The sequence below is a fragment of the Mustela erminea genome, chromosome 5 (genome assembly GCF_009829155.1).
Source record: "Mustela erminea isolate mMusErm1 chromosome 5, mMusErm1.Pri, whole genome shotgun sequence".
Lineage (NCBI taxonomy): Eukaryota > Metazoa > Chordata > Mammalia > Carnivora > Mustelidae > Mustela > Mustela erminea.
Genome location: NC_045618.1, coordinates 118,460,626 through 118,483,488, shown reverse-complemented (window position 1 = coordinate 118,483,488; position 22,863 = coordinate 118,460,626). Strand labels below are relative to the sequence as shown.

Genomic DNA, 22,863 nt, shown 5'->3' with positions numbered 1-22,863 from the left:
TCCTCGCTTTTATGTGGAAGTCGACTGTACTCCACCCGGAGTAACTCAACATGTGACTATGTACAAGACATAATTCTGCATTTAAAAATTGGGGAGGAAGAGAAAAACAAACTTTCACTTTCTTTAAAAGGCACTATGGGGCAGACTAATTACCAATGGGGGGCAGATGGTAAACAACCCTTCATGCTCTTCAGTCAATACTCGGTGACTAAAGGAGGATCTTCCACCAGCAGAAAACAAATTCGAGATAAAAAAGGAAGCCAAATCATTATGGATTCAACTGCATCAAACATGCCAAGGATGGTTTTTCTGTAGTAATAAAGCCTTTTACTGAAACCGTCCATCCTGCTATGGAGAGAAGGCTCAAAAGTCCTCCAGGTATTTGGCTACCAGATAATACACAAAGTCCAACAATTAGGGCATTGCTTAAGCAAATGTGGTAGCTCCATGCTACCGCATTGTGGGGAAAAGTGTTGTGGTGGGGACCTGGGTAGTGGAGGCGGCGGGCGGGGGCGGGGGGGTGCTCTGTCCTTTTGTTAATCTCAACAGCAAAGCACCTAAACTCTCATTCCTGGGGAGTCTTCAGTGGTGACCTTGCCTTAGGACACAATCTTAGTTTAAGAGGTGGTGACTGAGTAGTTGCCTGTGTCACCTTTTTAAATGTCTTATTGCTATGCGAGGTCTGATCTGTGGGCTCCAGTTTTTCTTTTTTTATTTTACAAGTATTGGTTTTCCATGAATTTATATATCAAAGAATTTTTTTTCTTCAATATTCATAAAAAGGGAGATTGGAATATCATGTTTCTGTCTCTCCTGATTACTCAGGAAAAATGACTACAAAATTAATTATGAAGAGACTCTGAATTATTTAGCATTATTTATCTTATCTTCTTTCACAATTGATAAAGCCAGGTTTCTACAACTTTAAAAAAAAAAATTTCCTCAGAGCTATAATTTTCTCAGCCCAGTCTAGAGTTGTCACAAATGAAGTTAAGTCAAATCATGGATGCCTCTGCCCAACACCAACCGAGGGAGAAGCTGGCAATGGCCCGGTGAGTTCGGGGAGTGGGCGAAGATAGTCCTAACCAAAGGCCCCACTCTGGCCTCATCAAATAATGACTAACTGCTAGCCACAGCACTGACTGTGAAAGGAACAAACCAGAAGGGATAGAAATATCAGCCTTCCATGGTGCATCAGCGCAAACTGAAGAACTGCCAACTTGACTAATAATGGATATTCAACTGCCAAGTTTCTAGGAGACGCAACTTAAATATACACATTTGAAAAATTTCACTTCAGTAATTTGGCTAATGAATTAAACTGACCACTTTAGCCTATGAGAACAACAAAGAGATAAAGGAGAATGTCCAAGAAAGCAAGAAAAAGTACACAGTGATGAGGTCACACAGACTCCAGAAAACTTGCTTCAGTCAGGCAGAACAGCTTCAGCAGCCATGCTTCCCGTGGCAAAGCCACGTCCCCAGAAATCCGCTTAGCAGAGATCGGCACGTTGCAGGCAAGAAGGACATTAGTGATCTTGAGAACTACAAGCCTGCTGGACTTGCACATGGATTTTGTTTTTGTTTTTGTTAAAATGTAGGCTCTACACCAAGCATGGAGCCCCATGGGGGACTTGAACTCATGACCTTGAGATCAAGAGTTGGATGTCGAATTGACTGAGGCACCCTGGTGCCCCTCTGCACATGGACTTGAAGCACCCTCATAAAGCCTATTCCCATACAGTGAGGACCTGGTGAAGCTGCTAGGAGAAAGCCAGAGACCTAAAAATGGCACCACAGGGACACTCACAAAAGCACTTCCCTTGTCAAAGCACCTCCATATCCATTAAGTCAATTCCTCTTCTATAAGGAAAGAAAGAATTATTAGATTGCTGGCTCACTGACGTTGCCCATCTATCCATCCACTTACTCCCATTCATTCATCTACCCAAGTAACCCATCCATCCATCTATTCCTCCATCCATCTATCCATCTGTCCACTCATTCTTCATCCATCTATCTACCCTAGGCACCCATCCATTCACTCATTCACCATCCAACCATCTGCCCACACATCTATTCATCTATCCACCTGCCCAAGTCATCCATCCATCCACCTATCCATCCACTCAACAATCCACCCAACCATCTATCCATCCACCCTAGTCATGCATTCATCTACCCATCCATCCAACCATCACATTATGCAGTATGTACTGTGATGCCAGTACTTTCTCCAGCCACTGGGGAGGCTGAAGATGAAAGAATAATTCAAGTCCCCTTCCTTCGGGAGCCCCCCCCACCAATCCCACAGAGGGGGAGACCAAAAGTGATCATTACAGTGCAGTGGGAACACGCCCTGAGAGAGGTATGCCAGGCTGTTATTGAAAAGCATGGACTGGCCTCCCAGACCACCCAGCTAAAACTCGACATGCACTGAGGTCACACCAGTGCTTCCCTAGACTCTGGTTCTAACATCCTCTAGAACTGAACCAAGAATATAGAGAAGACTGGACAATTTGATCCTGGCCCATAAGACACATTCCTTGTAACAATAATAACTACAGTTTATAAAGCATCTATTATTAACCATCATGTCTAAGAGCATCCAGCTAAAAAGGTAAAGCCAGAAGCGAAATCCAGAGGCCTGGCCTCCCTACCATCACTCTGCTGTCTTGTTCAGTCAGTTTTTGAGGTCCCTTTAGTCCTGATTCTAGTGGGCATGACATCAGTGTGTTATTAAGAAAAAAAATATATAAACCTGATGAAAGCTATTACTCAGGAGTTACACACATAGAATGACCAACTTGTCCCAGTTTGCCTATGACTGTCCTGGTTTTAACATGGAAAGGCCCACATTCTGGGAAACTGCCCAGTTCCTGGCAAACCGGGATAGTTGGTCACTCCCTGCCCACAAAACATACCACATTGACTTAAACTCAAGCTCAGAGGGAGAGAGAAAAAAGAATGAGATTGGACACGCTGGGCCACTTTGTATGGCAAACGCGAACGACACCATGTCCCCTCTTCTTTGTGGAGCAACCTAGATTTCTGTACATGGTCAGGGGAGGGGGGTGAAGTTCCTGAAACATGCTTTCTACTCTTTGCAGGCTTGTTTTTCTCTGGAGGATGTGAGATCCCTTCAGATCAGCTGTACACCTTCAGAAAGCTTTGCAGACAACACTGTTTTTCTTCGTGACACTTCTGTACCAGGCAAATGAGCTGGTTCAGTTGCCTGGGCTGAGTGTATGAGTCAGCAAACAGCTGAGGGTCTCAGGATTAAGACGTAGTCATGCATCTGGTATGTTTTAAAAAATCACCTCTTTGCGTCCACTAGAGAGCAAGTCTTTCCGAGTTCTGACTCCAGTGATAATTGAGTTAATTTTCACGTGCTGTAACTATAACACCATCCCTTTCCCTTTTTAAAGCAGGCTTCATACCCAATGTGGGGCTCCGAGATCAAGAGTCCCATTCCCCCCAGACTGAGCCAGCCAGGGGCCCCCACCTCATCCTTTCTGAGTCACACCGCTTTCTCTTTAAACAAAAAAATAGTCAAACGATAGCAGACTTAATAGAATTGTGGGGAGAAGATTTACAATGCACAGCAAACAAGTACTTCTCCGCCAAGTGGTTTTTAAATACCTGCTTACATTTAAGAAATAATACAGATCATTCTTACTTACTTCAAATCATTCCGTTATAGATTTACATCTACAGTGTACCAGAATAGTTCCAGTTAATGAACGTATTTGAAAAATAATTTTATTCCTTTGAAAAATATTATTTTTTTTCCACAAATACTAATTTAGGTTAGCCTTCCTCAAGATGGTCATGTAGGTAAGCAGGATTTCATTACTCTTTATTCCCATGAACTAATATATTTTTTAAAACCTCTATGAATTGAAACCTAAGTAAAAAAGGAACAGAAAGGAATTTCAGGCCAATGGAATGGCTGTTATGTAACATGAAGTTACGAATTCTGGCAGCTCAAGGCAGACCACCACCATGGCTGTTTTTAGAGAGTCGGTGAGATGTGCTGATTTAAGAAAAGTGAAACAGATGTGATGACCACTTTCGTAGGCATCCATGTGTGGGTTTGACAAACTAGGACTAGAGGACATAAAACTCCAAATCATTTGAAATGGAAATGCTTCTACACTCCATGCTGGAGAACGTTAACAAAAGCTTAGCATAGAGACAGAAGGTCTGTTGGCAGATGTCAACTGGTACTTTGTGCCATTAGCCAGTTGGGGCGGGACTGGCAAAGTGAAGAAGCCAACAGCAAGCCTGCTAGGAAACAAAATGAAACAGAGACGAGAGTCTTCCAGTCACTGATGCCAAGTGATGATGATTTCATGAGAAAAGGGAGGTGCGCATGGTGACAAATGTGTAGGCAATCCCCGTTCGAAGGAAAGAAATTGAACGAAGGTTATTAGGTATTGAGAGGGCCTCATGAAATTTTTAGGTAAGCAACTAAGTTTCTAATACAACTCCAAGAAGTCAGTGCGACTCAGATATATTCAAGGTGGCAGGATCAATACCCATTCAAGATTTGACATCATGGAGTTATACTTTCAGGCAATGATTTGTTGGGGTGATTTATTACACCTGCAGTAAGAAACAAAATTAGGGCGGCATGGTATAGGAGGGACAAGGAAAGCTTGAGTGGGAGTCAAGAGACCATGATTCTATCCTGACCTCAGCAACTGTGTGACTCAGGTAACTATTTTTCCGTCCTGTGCATCTCGGTCCCTTACCTGCAGAAGATGCACCACTTGTTCTGTCTGTGTTAACTGGCCCGAGGATCAGGCTTGAGAAGGAGTGGGAAAGAGCCCTTAGGCACTCTCTAATTATAAAGCCCTCTCCTAACTTCCCGAAGATCATAATGATGGAGATAATCACAAGGTTTATGGAGCACAGTGGGGTAGCAGGGTCCTGAGATTTGCTCGCCTGCCATTAACCAGTATTTTAGAAAGATTACCCAGTGTTTTAGAAACTAATAATATAGCATTTCAGAAACTGTCCTAAAATCTGGTTTTCTTCATTCTGTCATATAAAAATCTGCAGCATGACATGTAAAACAAAAGCTAGCAAAGAACGATCCCTCTTCTGGGTGAGGACAGTTGCCTTTAAGAAAAGGAATCAGCTCACGAGACATCCAGAGTACCCATCTTTTTAGAGCTGAAATCATTTGATTAGGAATGAACAACACGTGCCCAAATGTAGGTAAACAGAGTAAGAGTGCGGATTACATGGCAACAAGTCAGGCAGCAAGTTTTGATACTGTATGTTCAGTGCGCAAGATGAAAGACTCCTGGGGGGAAAACACTGTTTACATAATCTTTATAAATATCTCTTCTTTTTATACTTATCATACTTTGGTGTCATTATGAACAGCCGAGTGAAAAGATGAACTCCCACTCACCTCTGAAATGCAAGAAGAGCCTTTCTCTGTAGGACCTCCTGCATCCCTCGCAAAGAAGCTAAGAAAAGGGTTCAATTAGTCAGTGGCATGGAAGATCAGGGAGTTTTTGACAAACACGAAGCTCATCATAAAACCTATACATTCAACTGGAACAAAAGCAACACGTTTGTGGCCCCTGCATGCCTGCAGAGGTGCAGACACCGGGCAATGAAGCCCAGGCCAACCCCAGACATGTGCACTTGATGGGCACTACTGTGGAGCCATGCTGCGGGGAGAGTATGAGTTGGCAGGTGACTTTGATGCCTGAGGCAGGGGGCGCTGTTGTCAGAAGGCCAACTGGGAACTCCAAAGGGCGCAGGCGTGTCTGGGTAAGGACTGCCTCTATGGGGTGGTATGGAAGATTCCAGCACCAACGGTGTTGACTAGAGACGGCCTTCAGAGGTCCTTCTGGCACTGAGAAGCTATGACACTGAGCCAAGGGAACTAGCCTGATGCTATAAAAGGCCCGTTTAAGTCACGCTGGACAATGGCCAGGACCTTTAATACCTTGACGTAAACACAAGGGAGAGACCAGGCAAAGCCAACACTGACACTAGAAAATCAGCTGGAAAGTGTGAGGCCATCTTGTCGCAAGCCCACATGTTCCCTGTAGAGAGCATGTGAAAGATGGTGCCCTTCGAGTCTGTCAAGGGAAGGTACTTTTTACTGGGGCAAGAGCAAAAGTCCTGGAGGAACTGCTTATGGGTGGAACTGAAGGGGCCCTCTTGAACATCATCACGGGCCAGATCCCTTTCTGCCACCGCACTGGGAACGGAGGACGGCTGTCCCCAAGTGCCAGATGTGGCTATCACCACAGCGAACTCAGAATAACAGGGACGAAGCTAGAGGGAACCTCAGGTGATCCTACTGAGCCATGAATGCGAGATGAGGATCAACTAGGCTGAGCCGCTCTCCCAAAGCTACAGGGCGCGTGAGAGGTGGGTCCAAACTTGGAATCGTTAGGGATAAAAACAGGGCATTACACTCCTGCTTCACTGAGAGTCTACTACAGTTAAAGCAAGGTGCTGGCAGGTGTCTGCTAGCGCACCATGTATGCATGAAAAATTAGCCAAAATGCCATTATTGAGAATCAACTGATATGTGAAACCTCTTTAAGTTCTTGGATTATTTTAGGGCAGATGAAAAAAGGCTTTGGGGTAATCTGTAAAATTAACTATAGCAAAACCATAAAAAAAGAAAAAGAAAATGAATACTATAAAAATCAGGAGAGCATTTTCTCTTAGGAGTCCTGTGACTGGCAGGGGGCACACACAAAGTTCCCCAGGGGGCTGGCAGGCTTCCACCTCCTAAGCAGGGTGGAGATTACAAAGATATTTGCTGTATCCTAATTCATTAATTATACATGGGTTTTTGAAATTTTTTTGTATTCATATTATATTTAACAATGAAATGCTGAAGAAATATTAAGAGTTCAGGAAAATAATCAATTTATACTTCCTGCAAACACATAATGGAAAACTTCATTAAGGATACAAAGCATAATTAAGATTTTTTAAAAATAGCCAGAGTCTGTAAGGTCTATGTACAACCCAAATGCATGTCACCGCATGGGTGTTCGGTAAGTTGCCACACAGCATGTGTAAACATCTGTGAATTTAAATGTACCCATAGAGAAGGGGCATCCTGAACAATCAAGGGAAGCTGCCTGGAGGAGGCTGGCCCTAAACTCTTCCACATTCCAGTACCTGAAATCCAATATCTCCTTGTGTAGGGACAGCCCCACCAAGTGCCGGGGTGGATGCAGGTGCAGGCTGAGTGGGGGGAACCATCTCTCAAAGGCCCCCTCACCTTCACCTCATGGCAAATACCCTGAACCAGCAAGTTGGGCACTGTGCACCACTACCACATGCCCCCAGGACCTTTGTCTCTGCTCTCCAACTCTCCAGCCAGTTTGAGCAGAAAGGACAGCAGCCACAGGTTCCCACATGATGGCATGCCTGAGTGATCCAAAATACGTGGCCTCCTGCGACAGTCCTCTCTGGGGACTGTGGGAACCCTGCAGTGCAGACTTAAGCTCCCAGATCCCAGGGGGGGCAGGGGGACGTCTCTCACCATCAGTGGCCTGCAGACTGTACGTGAGCCCCAGAGCTAAGTAGCCTTTGGCCTTGAACTCTGACGTTTTCTCTCCCGCATCTACGACAGTTTTGGCAAACTTCTCAGCCTCTTCCAACTGAAAAACCAGACAAGTTAAAAAACAACAACGACCTGCAGAATTTCTAACATGAGTTCCCATAAGCATCTGCTGCCAAAAACAGATTTCTGATGAGTCACTGTGAAAATCACTCCCAAATCTTCCGACTCCACTGCGGCGATTCCGTTTTCTTTATTTGAGTCTCTCCAACGGTCCTCAGGGTTCCCACCTTGCCTTTTTTCTTTAACGTTTTCCTTACTGCTTTTTTACCTTCTTTTCCAAAGTCATTTTCATTCTTGGTGGGGTGGGGGTGGTTCCTATCTTTTTTATCTCTATTTTTTACTAATTGATTTTCTGTTAGGTATTCAGTGAATTCTATATATATTTAAAATAAAGTCCTTGAAAATTTTGTGTCTGGGTCCTTCCTTTTTTTTTTTTTAAAATGACAAAAAGAATACATTTAGGCTTGGATTCTCTTTCCTACAAGATGTTAACGTGTTCAGGGCTCCCCGTCTATTTATTTTACAATGCACATCACATGGACCTCGTGCCAGCAGATTCCAGTGAGAAAATGTGCACCTGTAAACTACACCCACAATAAGACCTTCGGTATAATTCATTAGAAGCCAAAATAGTAAGATTCATTCCTTCAAAATATGGCCAACATTAAGGTCCCTGAAGCTGGGTGAGAGTATCCAGGAGTTCATTATATACTCTTTACTTTGGTAGAGTTTGGAAATCTTAATAATAAAAATGTAAAATATAAAAACAGAAAAAATCTGTTAGGCTCATCTTTAAAAAAAAAAAGTCTGTTTATTTTTGGTCTTAGATCTATGTGACAGTCACGAACAATGCCATAGCTGGAAGGGGCGCGACAAAGTTCATGTCTGGAAACGCATTTTCAAAGCTGCAGGGTCTGGCCCGCTCCCCGGCCTGCGGCTGGAGCGCGCCTGTATTGTTCCCTCGCCAGTGGCACCAAATGTTCGAATCCTGCACGGACCACACGACACCTTCACAGCTGTGAGAGTCAGGTGAGAACCTGCTCTTTCAAAATGTCTTTTTCCTTCTACATTTCCCCCAGTCCAACTGAGCAGAAGAACACTTTCTCACAAGGCTTACTTTTGTCTCGCTGGGTGAGGAAAAGTAGAAAAAAAAACAGGCAGCAAGGACCGTAATGGTGAAGACCCTTAGTAAGGCACTACGGTCTTTTGAGCAAATTCTTCTTGTAATTAATCTTTTTTTTTCCTTCTAATTAATCTTGATGTAAAGTTAAAGAAAAGAAATTAAAACTGGATCGCATGTGGTAATTATGTGTACCAACACCTCAGCGGTTAGTGGAGGCTTTTCTATTTTCTTCTTCAATGGTGCATTTTTGAGGTACTGGAACTGTTACAAACCAGACTAGCCTCCAGTTCTGTATCTGAACAAGACTATCTGAAGAGGAAAGCCTACGTGAAGGAAAAGAAATGAGCATGGTTGGCTTACACAGGGGCTGAAGGAGCGGATGACTGCTTTATAGAAGAACTCAGCCTTGCTAAGAGTGATTCATTCGGTGACATAAACCTTTTCAGCCCCGCACCCCCTGCATCTACAGCAAGACTTAGGTGAGTATGAATTCCAATTCTACTTTATCAATTCAACTTTTGAAGCATTTGAAGCACATTCCCATGGGGATCCCAGGAACATGATTTCTGTCAGTCCTAGGATGGGTTAGGGAGGCCTGAGGGGGTCTGGGGGCCGTGCCTCTGGACAGCCTTGGTTTTTTTTTTTTTTTTTTTTAATTAATTATTTATTTATTTGACAGACAGATCACAAGTAGGCAGAGAGACAGGCAGAAAGAGAGAGGAGGAAGCAGGCTCCCTGCTAAGCAGAGAGCCTGATGCGGGACTCGATCCCAGGACCCTGGGATCATGACCTGAGCCGAAGGCACAGGCTTTAACCCACTGAGCCACCCAGGCGCCCCAGCCTTGTTTTTATGTAGCTGAATGATTGCTATTTTCTCTCAGTGCCTTGAGGTGGGAAAGGCTGCCAGTCCTGCCTGTGAGCGCAGGGCCCTAGCCCTACTCACCCAGTGAAGGGATCCCATGCACAACTTCGCGGCGAGGAGCGGGATGGTGGCGTCGTCAGGCTTCAGACGGATACACTCTTTCAGCACCTTCACGGCCCGTGCAGACTTGGCAAAAGGAGATTATTTCGGTGAAACTCAGAAGTTTTCGATGGAACCAAACACTAAGGCCTTCCCTGAGGGGTTCTGGTTAGGAAACCTGTTAATGAGGTTTTTCAACCTTGAGCCCAAGCTGAGGATGGCGACAACCAGGGTGTGGGGCTCTTGAGGGACTGGGGAGTGAACTGTGGTTAGAACAAGCAGAGGTGCTTCCCTGGAATCACCCTCATTTTCTTCCTTACTTGTGTAGCCATTGTAAAAATAAGAAGAAAAAAAAAGACAGGGAAGGCTTAAGTTACTATGAAACTTAGACTATATAATTTTAGAGCACTCTATACTAAATTTCTGCCTCCACTTGGCCCAAATAATCTCCTACCTCAGACTAAATAAATCACTAAATGGTGTGAATTAACAAGAAGTACAATGGCTCCTCCCTTTATTGAGTGTATACTACGTGGGGGACCCTGTTCCACGCATGTTACGGGTATTACCTCATTTACCTAGAATGGTTCTGTGAGGGAGGTGCTGGGATGTCTCCACTTTGCCAAGAGGACCTGGAGGCCAGTGACCTGGCCCAGGTCAAGGCCAAAACCCCAGCAGCTGGACTCCAGAGCGTGAGCTTCCAACCAGTATCATATGCTACCTGATGTGATATGTTGCTAATGATCACTAATGGCCTCCTCCTCCGGGAATACATTTATGCTCTCAAATTAAGTGAAAGGGTCTGTGTGAAGAACCAGCCTTGGTTTAAGCCTGTCTTCATATGACAAAGTTACCAGGGCCAGAAAAAGGCAAATATGTCTGATTTTTTTCTTTTCTATGGCGTGTCCATGCTGGCTCCCAAATCACTAAATTTGATCGCTCTTTTGTAAATGACCACGGGACAGCTTCCGATAGATGGTTTAGACTTCTCCAAGGCCTCATATCACCCCTTGGAATTCTGGGATGTGAACACTGACAGGGAGGATGGCGCCTCCCAGGGGGTGACTCACTTTTCCTGCAGCCATGAGAGACAGAGCAAACTGGTACCAGAGCTGGAACTCCTCGAAGGCAAACTTCATGGCTCTTTCCAAGCACTGGTGGGAGAGAAGAACAAAGGCAGACATCTGAGAACCGCCAGGGTCACAAGCGGATGAGTATGGTTTGCGTCTCTGCACATTAAGTCTTACAAAACCTAAGCATTCCCTTGGAAGCTTAAAACAGAATCTTCCAGGACCATCCACAGTTGACTAGAACACAATCCTGGGTCTCACGTGGTTTCTCATCCAGGACAAAGAAGGAGGCAGGGACACAAACAACCCAAATACAAGGCCTAGAGGGACAAGTGCCCCAAGCATGGGAAAGGAATCACAGGATTCAGAAACGGCATCCTGCAAAAATGCTCCTTGAGCTGGGCCTTGATTAATGAGAAACAAACAAACAAACAAAAATGCAGCTATGATTTGGAAGGGGGGGTTATGAACAGCCATGTGGAGGTGACAGGGTACACTCTGACTGGAGGACGGCAGGTGGTCCAGTATGAACCTAGCTTAGGGCACATGGGCAGGAATGGGTGGAATCAGGCTGCACGGGGGGTGTGGGCTGGGCCCACGTCACTGAGTCTGACCTGGCAGCTCCGTTTCAAGGATAGCCCATCTCCTTCCTCCATCCCAGCTTTGGTTCTCCTTCCTCTATGTTCCTCAAGCTTTTAACTGGACATTAATGTCACTATCCTCACTCTTCCTGCCCCAGTCCAGTCATATCCCACTATGAGGAATGGTCAAGGGCAGAAATCCTGACTTCTCTGTCCCCTCTGTGCTGGGTGGGGCGGGGGTGGTAATCTACGAACACACTCCCTCTCTGTCAGTGAGGAGCTTCTGGCTTCGGCACAGAGTGGTAATGATCACATCAGAGCTTAGGAAGTTCAATTGCGGGGCCAGGGGAAGGCTGTGCTATCAGAATGGAGACAGACCAGGAATAAGGGACCCAAGAACCAAGAAATGTATCTGAGTTAGAAGCAGCAAACACAGGCCACCCAAGGAAGGGATGGCTGGTGAGGTGTAGGGACTGAAGGAGGCCTCCAAAGTCTCTGGGACCAAACTCCTGGCAGAAAAGACCCTTGTGTATGCACGTGTGCATATGTGTGTGTTTATGAGAAAGAGAAATTTTTAAAAAAGATTTTATTTCTTTATTTGAGAGAGAGAATGAGACGAGAGGTCAGCGGGAGAAGTAGACTACCTGCTGAGCAGGGAGCCTGATGTGGGACTCGATCCAGGGACTCCAAGATCATGACCTGAGCTGAAGGCAGTCGCTTAACCAACTGAGCCGCCCAGGTGCCCAAAATAGAAAATTTTTAGAATAAAAGGAGAATGTGGAAGAAAGGATTTTTTTATTAATGAGCTTGGTAACAAACATGGTGGGCTTGAGATGTCACATGAATGACTTACTAGAGATAATTAGAGACGATCTGGGGACTTCAGACAAGATCTAACAAAAGACATACCTTTAGCTGAGAGAAAGTAAAGACATAAATAAATGGAAACAAATCAGTACTACTCAAAGAGTTCTATGTATTCAACACAATCAATCCCTATCAAAATCCCAATGGCATATATAGATAGATAGATAGATAGATAGATATTTTTTTTTTAACAGAAATAGAAAAACCTGTCCTAAAGTTCATGGAATCTCAAGGAACTCCAAATGGCCAAAATAATCTTCAAAAACAACAGAGCTGGAGGACTCACACTTCCTCATTCCAGAGCTTACTACAAAGCTACAACAATCAAAACAGCATGGTACTGGCATAAAGACAGACCCCAAAGAATGCAAAGCAGGGGCCCAAACAGGGATCTGTGTATCGGTATTCGTAGCTGCATTATTCACAGCAGCTAACACATGGAAGGGACCTAAGTGTCCATCAAAGGATAAACAGATACACAAATTGTGATGTTAACACACAATAGAATATTATCTAGCCTTAAATCGACTTATTTTTTTAAAGATTTTAAAGATTATTTTAGAGAGAGAAAGAGAACACACGCGAGTGGGGCAAGGGGAGACAAGCATATTCCCCACTGAGCGGTGGGCATGACGCAAGGCTCGATCCCAGGACCCCAAGATCATGACCTGAGCCAAAACCAAGAGTCGGACATTTGACCAGCTGAGCCACCCAGGCGCCCCTATCTAGCCTTACATTGAAAAGGAAGGAAATTTGGACATAGGCTACAACACGGACAGACCTTGAGTAGGTGATGCTCAGTGAAGTCAGTCAGTCACAGAAAGGCAAATGTCGTGTGATTCCACTTGTATGAGGTACTTAGAGCAGTCAAAATCAAGAGACAGACAGCAGGATTTGGGGGGGGGGCGGGGGGATGCCGGGGCGGGGGGAGTAAGCGTTTCATGGGGACAGAGTTCCAGCTTTACAAGATGGAAAGCGTTCTGGGGATGGACAGCGCTGAGGATTGCACCACACTGAGGGGGTCTTCAAGGTCACCAAACTGCACACTTGAAAACGGTGAAGGTGGTGAGATATGTATTTTACCACAAGAAAAATAACTGGGGAAAAAGTACATTCGAGAAAATAGCTGACACCCTCGGAAGATGTTGGAGGACGTGAGAGGAGTGCTCGCAGGGACGGCAGCTGGGGCGGGACCTCAGGAAGCATCTCAACTTCGGGGCCAGGAAAGGAGATGCAGGTGGGGTTTCAGGGTGGAGAAGACGAGAGGGTCAGGGCGCTGGAGGCCCAGAGGCCCCGGACCAGGCAGTGGGTGGCCCAGCTCTGGGAGCGCAGTTCTGGGGTGCGCTGGAGGGCGCCCCCTGAGGAGCAGAGGAAAGAAGGGTGAGTGGTGAAGCACACGCCTGTGGAAGGAAGATCAGAGACTCACCATGGAGGCAACCTGAGATGAAGGAGCAGAAAAGGCCCCCAGTGGAAGGCCTTCTCTTCAGAAGGCTCTAGAAGATGAAGAGGAGAGTCCTGTCCTAGATGTCCAACCCAGCCACTGTCTTCCCGGCAAAGATGGGATGAAGTGGGTGTAGGAGCAGAGAAACGGAATAGAGCTGGGGGTTTTCAGAAATGCTTTAAACAACAACTCCCTCAGGGGACAGAATGCAGACATCAGGGACACCTTGGGGACTGGGGTGTCGGGCTCTGGCGTCTGCAGCACGGGGCTGCCAGTTCTCCCCATGATGCTCTGTGGCCGGCCACGGGCAAGGAGTGAAAATGGAAGTTTCAGGATTAATGGACAGACACACAGGTAGGGGCAGGGGGCTGGGGGACATAGGAGCCACAGAGAGGGTGACAGACTATAGAAAATGATGAAGGTGGATTGAGGAGGTAGGAGAGGATCTGGGGTGGTATTTACCTAGAAGCTTCCAGCAAATTGTATGCTAGCTGGTTTACTGGGGAAACCTGCCCTAACAGATATATATTAAAAAGTGAAGTAGTGAGCATTTAACACGTACCACCTATATGCCTAGTGATGGTACAGTACAGGCATCTGTAGATCCCATGCAAGACGAACACTTAGAGCCTCATTTTGAGCTGGCAATGTGCTTAGCCCAAATCTGTGGACATGTAACTTCACTGTGGGCGATGTGATGTCAGCAGAAGCCGCTGGGCGAGGCTTCAGCAGGGGTGTCTAAGAGGAGGACGGTCTCAGCTGGCACACACCTGCCCTCAGCCCTGGCCCTCCCACCCGGGATGCACATTTGGTGCTGGAGGTGGGGACGCCAGTAATGGGAGCAGCCCACTCTGTAGAATGGCTGAGCAGAAGGAGGGAAAGCATTAGGTCCTTGAGGCCGTGATGTGCTGTGGCTGTGACTGCAGCCTCTCGCCAGACTTGCTGTCATGGGGGAGAAATTCATTCCTACTTGGTTAAGTCACTGAGAGTTGATTTTGTTAATTACATCTGGCTACACCTCTCACTAACACAGGCACCAAAGAGCAGAGCTGGGATCTGAACTTGGCCCAAGAGCCCTCTTAAGAGCTCTACTATACTGATAAGAACAGGAAGCCCTTAAGAAGCCCTCGCTGTGCCTTTAAGAAGCACCTTGGGAGTGAAAACCAAAGCTTCTTGTTGAAAAGATCAAGTAGGCAAGATGGGCAGAGGGGAGACCTGATCTAGGCGTGGGGTGGGATGGGCTGGCAAGACGTGGGGGAGGACGGGTGCCACAGAGAGAGCCTCAAGTGATGAAAAGCCAACAGTACTTGGAAACTGAGTGGGGAGATGAGGGGTGGTTGGGGAGGAGGAACCAGGAATCCAGATCACGCTGCTGGAATCAGGCAAAGGAGCCAGTGCGTGGAGAAGGATGCAGAGGACATCGAAAATGAGGTTTGTCCTAACAGCTCTACATAGCCAGCTCACTGCAATAGAACCACTAAGTACTTAAATATATACACAGAAACATTTAAATGTTTAAGTGCTTTTCTTCTTCCTATAGCTAGAAGGAATGACAAATATCAACTGTTTTCCCAATAAACAGAAGGAGCTCAGTCGCTGAAACAAGCCTGTCCTGAATCAGAAAGCTAGATGTTACAAATGAGTGTGCATCCTTATTTTCTTTTGTGCCAAAGGCTAACATACTCATTACACAGTCACTGAAAAACACTGGAAGCCTAACTGGTATAGAGCTCTGTTCCACGTTCTATCAGCCACAGTACCAGGAAAACAGTAGCTCTCCTGAAGAGCAGATCCAGAGAATCTTGGGGATATGAGAGAACTTAAGAAACATCCAACTGAGGTCCCCAAAGGAAAGGACATTTGTCATTTTGGCTTCCTCTCACCTCAAAACTCTTCTGAACTTTTTGTACTGGGAGTGGGGAGTGGTGGGGGGTATGCCCTAGATAGAAGGAAAGCAGCCTCTCCACCTGCCAGTAATGAAGCCTTGAAGGAAGCAAGAGGGTGTCACGTGACCCAAGCACAGCCAATCAGACGCTCCTGCCAGAGCTCAGCACGGGGTGGGGGGGTGGACTGGGATGTCATTCCCAGTGGCAAGGCCTGGGGGCCCAAAGAGCACCAGGGTGGGTGGAGGCCCTTGAGCCAGGCGTGTCCTCCCAAACTAGGCCAGGGACCTTGCCTTCTTAATTTCTGCCCACGCCCATTCTTCAGCCTTCTGTGGATCCTGTGAGCAGTACACATGGATGAATGCCTTTTCTGCTTGAGTGAGCGAGTCAGTTCTGCTACCTACAGCCAAGGCCCTGAAGGTCCCCCAAGCCTATACTTCAGGCTCTTATAATCAGCTCCTGCCTCCTAGCCCCCAAGTAGTCGTACTGTTTTGTCATAGCCGTTTGAATGGACTAAGACAACATGCCTTTGGATCACACTATGAAGCCAGAGACAGGAACTATCTTTCTTTCTTTTTCTTTCTTATTTTCATTTGAGAGAGAGAGAGAGAGACTGAGCAGATGGAAGGGTCAGAGGGCAGCAGAGAAGCAGACTCCCCGCTGATCAAAGAGCCCCACACAGGGCTTAATCCCAGAATCAAGGGGTCCGTCCCTGGGATCATGACCTGAGCTGAAGGCAAACGCTCAACTGACTGAGCCACCCAGGCGGCCCACCAGGAGTCATTTTAATTGCTTTACAACAACAGCTCCATTGCTCATCCTAACAACTCTACCAGGAAAAGTAGGCACTGTTATGGTCCTCCATTTATAGATGGGGAAACTGAGCACAGACTACAGTCTAGGGTCCCCTGCATGACTATGTGGGGTCTCAGTATATTGGTGGAAGGGCAGGACCTGAATCCGGGCAGTGTGGTTCCAGAGTTGGAGCTCTGAACCACAGCACTCTGCTGCCTCTGCGACTTTAATTACAGACATGCCACTCTCGCTGAACTTATCAGGCCCACTTGTGCTGTGTAAAGCAAAGTATAGCTAACTAAAAGGCCCCTAAAAATGCCACATGTTCCTTGAACTGTTTTGAAGATTCAGTAATATTTTTTACTGCTAAAGGGGCATGGCCTCTTTGGGATCCTTCAGGCTACAAAGCACTGAGGCCTTTCCAGGTTGCAGAATTTTCGAGAAACCTCACAGACCCCATGAAACCCACCAGCACCACATATGATATCAAAAGCACTAAGGTTGTATCAGTCAGGCACTTCCCCTCTACTGTCTTGTCTTTCACCGTTTGGACCTCTTCCCCATAACTAAAACAACCCACAGCCCACAGAAAGTCACCGGTGTGTCATCAACAGAGTCCAGAAATACAAGCCAGCGACTACAGATTAGCCCTTCACCCCCAATTCTGAGGTGTCTGAGCTCCAGCATCACAGCTGACGGCCCTGTCCTCCCAGGGCTCTTGGCATCTTATATATAGTGATGACTCGCTGGCTCTGAGAAAGTGCCCAGAGAGCTCCAGGTGGTTCTGGAAGCCCAATGCCAAGCATACCACGTGGATATAATAGCACATCCTCCCCTGTGTTCCCGTAAACATCACGAGTACACAGTCCCTCAGTAGCTCAGGCCAACATACCTCAGAAACAAAAGGAAGCCCTCTCCCCGTGAACACATCTGAGAATAAAAGGCACTTGGGTTGACCCTGGAGGCATTTGCTACCCACAGCTTCGCCTCCTGAGATGGTATGTTTGCTCACCCAGTTCTGACTACCCCTTTTAAACACCCTAATCATCTCTGTACACAACAAATGAAAAATTTCCGGTTTCAATATAGTGGCGGAGATTGCAATCAGAATATATGCTTTAAAATGAAATAAAATAAAATAGAAACATTCACATTGTTCACATAATGGCTCCAGTCTGAAAGAAGGACTAAGGAAGCGGACTTTTGAGAACACGTGGGTGTAAGGTGGACTGGGGGCAGGTAAGGGGCTGCTTCCGTCCCCCAGCCCTGCGTGGCTAGTGGCTGGGAAGGGGACAGCAGTGGCATGGGGCCAGGCGAGAGCAGTCACGTGGTGAAGGTGCTGGCCCTGGGCCCACGGCCCAGGCTTCATCCAAACTCCCTACTCACCAGCCATAGGCTGTCGCAGGGTAGAGTGAAGGAACACGTGTCAGATGCTTAGAAGACTGTCTGCCCCAGAGCCAATGCTATAAACGTTATCACTGTTGATGCTGCTTTTATGAAAAAAAGGAACAGCAGATGCTGAGGACCTCCGGGTTTGACCGGAAGGGGAATGAAGGAGGAAGAGAGGAACCCTGGCAATGGTGTGGAGGTGCCGGTGGGTGACAAAGGACAGATGGAAAGGGAGACATGACAGCAAGATTCTGGCCCTTTCGCACTCACAGTGTCCAGTGGAGAGGCGGCAGTGTGGCCTGGGCAGGGGGACATGGGGCAGGTGCCTGGGTCGGGTGCACCAGGCGAGCCACCTCCCTTGCAAGGAAGGAAGGGGGCTGTGGCAGTGCTGTTATTTCTACCAGGAAAGACAGGCCCATTCGCCGTCATCACACTTCTGCCACCTCACTAAATCCCAGATAACGTTCATGTAATACCACAGATATTTGGTAGGACAATAATTAGACTCTAAATGGCATCCTAATCATTTGAGTGCGGTTGTCAAAATGTCACTTGCAAAAATCTTGTTTCCTTTTGGGAGCAAGAGCTCCTCCCTTCCGGTCTCTTATTTTGGCTTTTCCTAGACCAGCTACCTCTGAGGGGGATCCAGGAATGAGAAGCTCTTCTGGCACATGGAAGGGATTTAGCAATTACCTTCCTGGTACCCAAATCCCAATGACATGAACTGGGTGCATGGCAGCGACAGCTGGACACTAACCACAAGCAAGGAAAAGCCAAAGCCTATTTTTGGAATTCGAGAGCGAGATTCAACAGCCAAAACCCAGGGGGGAGGGGGCAGGAATAAAACAATCAGATACCCCTCAAATTTAGCCTGCAGCTTATGTCTAAAATCCACCAGTGTTAAAATAGAACAAATAACCCAGCGACTGTCTTCATTATTCACCTCTGTGGGCAGGTTGGCTGTGTCCTCAAAGTTCTAGTCACAGAGATCCTTCCGCAGCTGAGGAAAATTTTCTTTTGTACATCATATATCCTTAATGAGTTAGTTGATAAATGTAATCCTTTGCAGTTGTGTAAAACTGTGGCTTTTTTTTTTTTTTTAACTTTAACACAGCACATAGATAATATTTCATGTCTTCACTTGCGGCAGTGAAAAACTACCTAAGCAATTGGGACATTTTGGACTACTATCTTTTTTTTTTTAAGATTTTATTTATTTATTGGACAGACAAATAAGCAGAGAAAGAGAGGAGGAAGCAGGTTCTCGTGCTGAGCAAAGAGCCCGATGCGGGGCTCGATCCCAGGACCCTGGGATCATGACCTGAGCTGAAGGCAGAGGCTTTAACCCAATAAGCCACCCAGGCGCCCCTTGGACTACTATCTTTAAGACAGTGTCTGGCTTCATTTTTCCTTTACAGATAGGGAAACTGAGATGCAGAGGGAAGACAGGATCTGCCCAGGGCCACTGAAATCAGAGCTCTGGTGCCAGTTCCGAGCCCCTATTTCTAAATTAATTACAAATAAAAGTACACACGACAGTGGAGTTTGAGAGATCTACTCCACAAGAGTCAGGGTCCAGGAAAAGCTTCTAAAAGTCATGCTTATGGGACTTTCGGCTAGAAAGAAAAGTCTCCCCTGCCCAGGTTTTGAGGAAACAGATGATGCCCATCAAATCTTGCTTAATAAGATTTCTCCTCTGAAATGAGAAATAAAATAGAGCAAATCCCTCATAAGTGCCCCATCCATTTATCTTTTTGCTTTACAACACCAATACTGCTCCAAGCAGAGGTTTCTCAAAGCTTTATTGCTTTGGCAAATGCTGAAATTAAAGGATACCACTGCCTCTGGCCATGGTGGGAGGAGTAGAGAGTGGGCTGTTTTTCAGAGGTCACGGTTTTTATTATAGAATTTGAATGTTGGATGCCATCCTCTGGCACACTCTCTGCTCAACTCTATGAAGCAACTGGATCGAGTTTCCCTAGCGAGTGAGGGGTCTCCAGGGTCCTACTCAAACACTGTTCCATCCGCCGCTGTGCTGCTGTTGCTGCTGCTGGTGACTCTTGCAAAATCAATCACTAAATTCAAGAAACGGGTGTTTCGTTCCTCTATCGCTTCCTCCTCCACTGCCTCTCACCTCGGGTCTTCATCTGTTCTCAGTCCTCCTGCCCTGGCTGGGGGCCCTGGGTGTCTGCCCTTCAACGATGCGGTAACAGTAGCCCAGGGGCGTGTCATACACAAAGCAGGTGCTCAGTGAATGCCTGAATGAAGGGATAAACCTGCCTGAGTGAGGATCCATTCTTCCGGATATCCTTTAAGGGGGCCACCCGAACAAGAGAGCACTTGGGAAGAGGACCCACAAAATGCTGAGAATCCGAGGTCAATGCGCGGGGCCCGAGAGCCAGATCCGACCCGCTGCTTGTTGTCATAGAGCCCAACAGCTAAGAGTCGTTTCATAGATGAACATTTGCCAGCAGTTTGATGAGAGGAAATACTAACTTTGAGTCCGATTAAGTGAACTGTTGTCTTCCAAAACCATCCCATTCTTCTCATTAGTGGACCCATATTATAGAAAGTTGTACTCACTATTGTATTTTGAATTTAATCAAGAGAAAAATCTGTGGAAATTTGTTTCCTCTCTTGTCATACCTACACAGTATCCTTGATTCTGCCTCTTGGTTGTCAAAGCCTAAACTATTTAGTGTCTGGCTCTCTTTATAGAAAAAGTTTGCCAACCCCGAAACTAAAGGAAAGGGATACTCTGTGCTCAAGGGAAGAAGACAATAGAACAGTTGCTTTCAATCAGATGGGTTGTGACTGAGGCAGAAGTGGCCTTGCCCTATTGTTCCAAAGAGAGAGACTAGATGGAGGTTACAGGAGACAATCTTCAACTCCATCCTTTCTAACAGCCAGAGAGGAATGGAAGGTATGTATTATATACCCAGGGCTGTGCTGGCTATTTTACACCTATTGTCCCAGCATGTCTCCTAACTATCTCTGAAGTGGAAGCCCAGAGTGGCGAACCCTTCCCAAAATCATGAGCTAGGAAAGAGTAGTGCCAGGTTTGGAACTCAGATGTGCTTTGACTTCAAGGCTGTTTTTTTCCACTATTCAATGAAGGACCCTACTAAGGGTCAAGCATTATCTGCCAAGGTAATTACAGAGGGCCATTTCCTTGAGAAAGCCGACTATCAACACCACTGATAAGAACAGTAATGTATACTTTGCATACGCTCTCTCCTCAATCCTTACAATAACCCTCAGAGGCAGGTCCTATCATTATCTGAAAATTTCCCCTTGGGGGATAGGTTTAGAGAAGTACAGGGATCTGCCCAAGTTCTTACCCAGCATATAAAACAGCAGAAATGAGATTCAAATGAAGATCTGGTATCAAAACACGAGATACTGTTAGAAGGGTAACACTATCCAAACGATCCACAGAGTCAACACAATGTCTATGAAAATTCTAACAGTCTTCTCTGCAGGAATGGAAAAGCCAATCTTCAAATTCATGTGGACTTGGAAGGGGCCCTGAGCAGGGGGAAACAATCTTAAAAAAGAACAAAGATGGAGGATTCACACTTCTTGATTTCAACTTGTAACAAAGCTATAGTAATCAAAACTACGTGGTACTGGCATAAGGAGAAACAATAGACCAATGGAATAGAACTAAAATCCCAGAATCCAATCCACACATATATAGTCAATCAATTTTTGACCAGGGTGCCCAGTCCATTCAAAGGAGAAAGAACGTTCTCTCAACAAATGTTGTTAGGACAACTGGATTTCCAAATGCAAGGAATGAAGTTGGCTCCCTATTTAAAATACAGAAATTGGGCGCCTGGGTGGCTCAGTGGGTTAAGCCGCTGCCTTCGGCTCAGGTCATGATCTCAGGTCCTGGGATCGAGTCCCACATCGGGCTCTCTGTTCGGCAGGGAGCCTGCTTCCTCCTCTCTCTCTGCCTGCCTCTCTGCCTACTTGTCAAATCTCTCTCTGTCAAATAAATAAATAAAATCTTAAAAAAAAAAAAAAATAAAATAAAATACAGAAATTAACTCAAAATGGATCAACATGCTAAATATAAGAGCAAAAACCATAAAATTCTTACAGGAAAATATAGGAGTAAATCTTCAGGACCTCGGCACCAAAGGCACGAGCAACAAAAGAAAAAAACTGACATAATAGACCTCATTAGAATTAAAAGCTTTTGTGGATCAAAGGACATTATCAAGAAAATGGAAACACAGCCTACAAAATCAGAGAAATATTTAGAAATCATATCCACAATAAATGAAGAACTCCCCTAACTCAACAACAGAAAGACAAACAACCCAAATTAAAATGGGTGACAGTCTTGAAGAGATATTCCTCCGAACAAGACACATAAGTGGCCAAAAAGCACATGAAGAGCTATTCAACATCATCAGTCATTAGGGAAACACAAATCCAACCCACAATGAAACACCATTTCACACCTACTAAGATGGCTATGACAAAACAAAACAAAAGTAATGAGTATTGGCTAGGACGTGGAGAACTTGGAACTCTTATGCCTCGCTGCTGGTAATGTAAAATGGCGCAGCTGCTGTGAAAAATAATTTGGTAGTTCTTTGAAAAGTTAAGCATAGAATTATCATATGAGCTGGCAGTTCCACTCTTGGATATATACGTAAAAGAACTGAAAACAGAAACTCCAATGTGTACACCAATGCTCATCACAGCATTATTCAGGATACTCAAAAGGTGGAAACACTACACATGTCCACCCACAGATGAATGGATAAACAAAATGTGGCATATACATACATGGGAGTATTATTCGGCCAAAAAAGGAACGAAGTTGGATACATGCTACCAGATGCGTTATCACAACAGAATGGGACCTCAAAAACATGAGGCTAGGTGAAATTAGACATAAGACACAAGAACTGCATGCTTCCATTTACATGATGCGGACTCACAGAGACTGAAAGTAGATGGCAGGAGGGAATAGGGAGCTATTGTTGATGCGTAAAGAGTTTCTGTTTGCGGTGATGGAAAATTTGGAAATAGTCATGAAGGCTGCATAATATTGTGAATATAATTAATGCCACTGAATTTTACACCTTTTAAAAAGGTTAAAATGGCATGGTAAAATT

The 22,863-nt window shown here is 45.7% G+C and overlaps 1 protein-coding gene across 4 annotated transcripts in view; it reads right to left on the bottom strand.

The window, feature by feature from the left end:
• TTC7B (tetratricopeptide repeat domain 7B) overlaps positions 1-22,863 on the bottom strand; it is a 247,880-nt gene that overhangs the window by 92,246 nt on the left and 132,771 nt on the right. For all 4 annotated transcript variants that reach the window (XM_032344681.1, XM_032344682.1, XM_032344683.1 and 1 more), the window contains 4 exons: positions 10,773-10,856; positions 9,685-9,789; positions 7,538-7,655; positions 5,426-5,483 (listed from right to left, as the gene is read on the bottom strand). In XM_032344681.1, the coding sequence (XP_032200572.1) occupies positions 5,426-5,483; positions 7,538-7,655; positions 9,685-9,789; positions 10,773-10,856 (365 nt within the window). The remainder of the gene's footprint in view (positions 1-5,425; positions 5,484-7,537; positions 7,656-9,684; positions 9,790-10,772; positions 10,857-22,863) is intronic.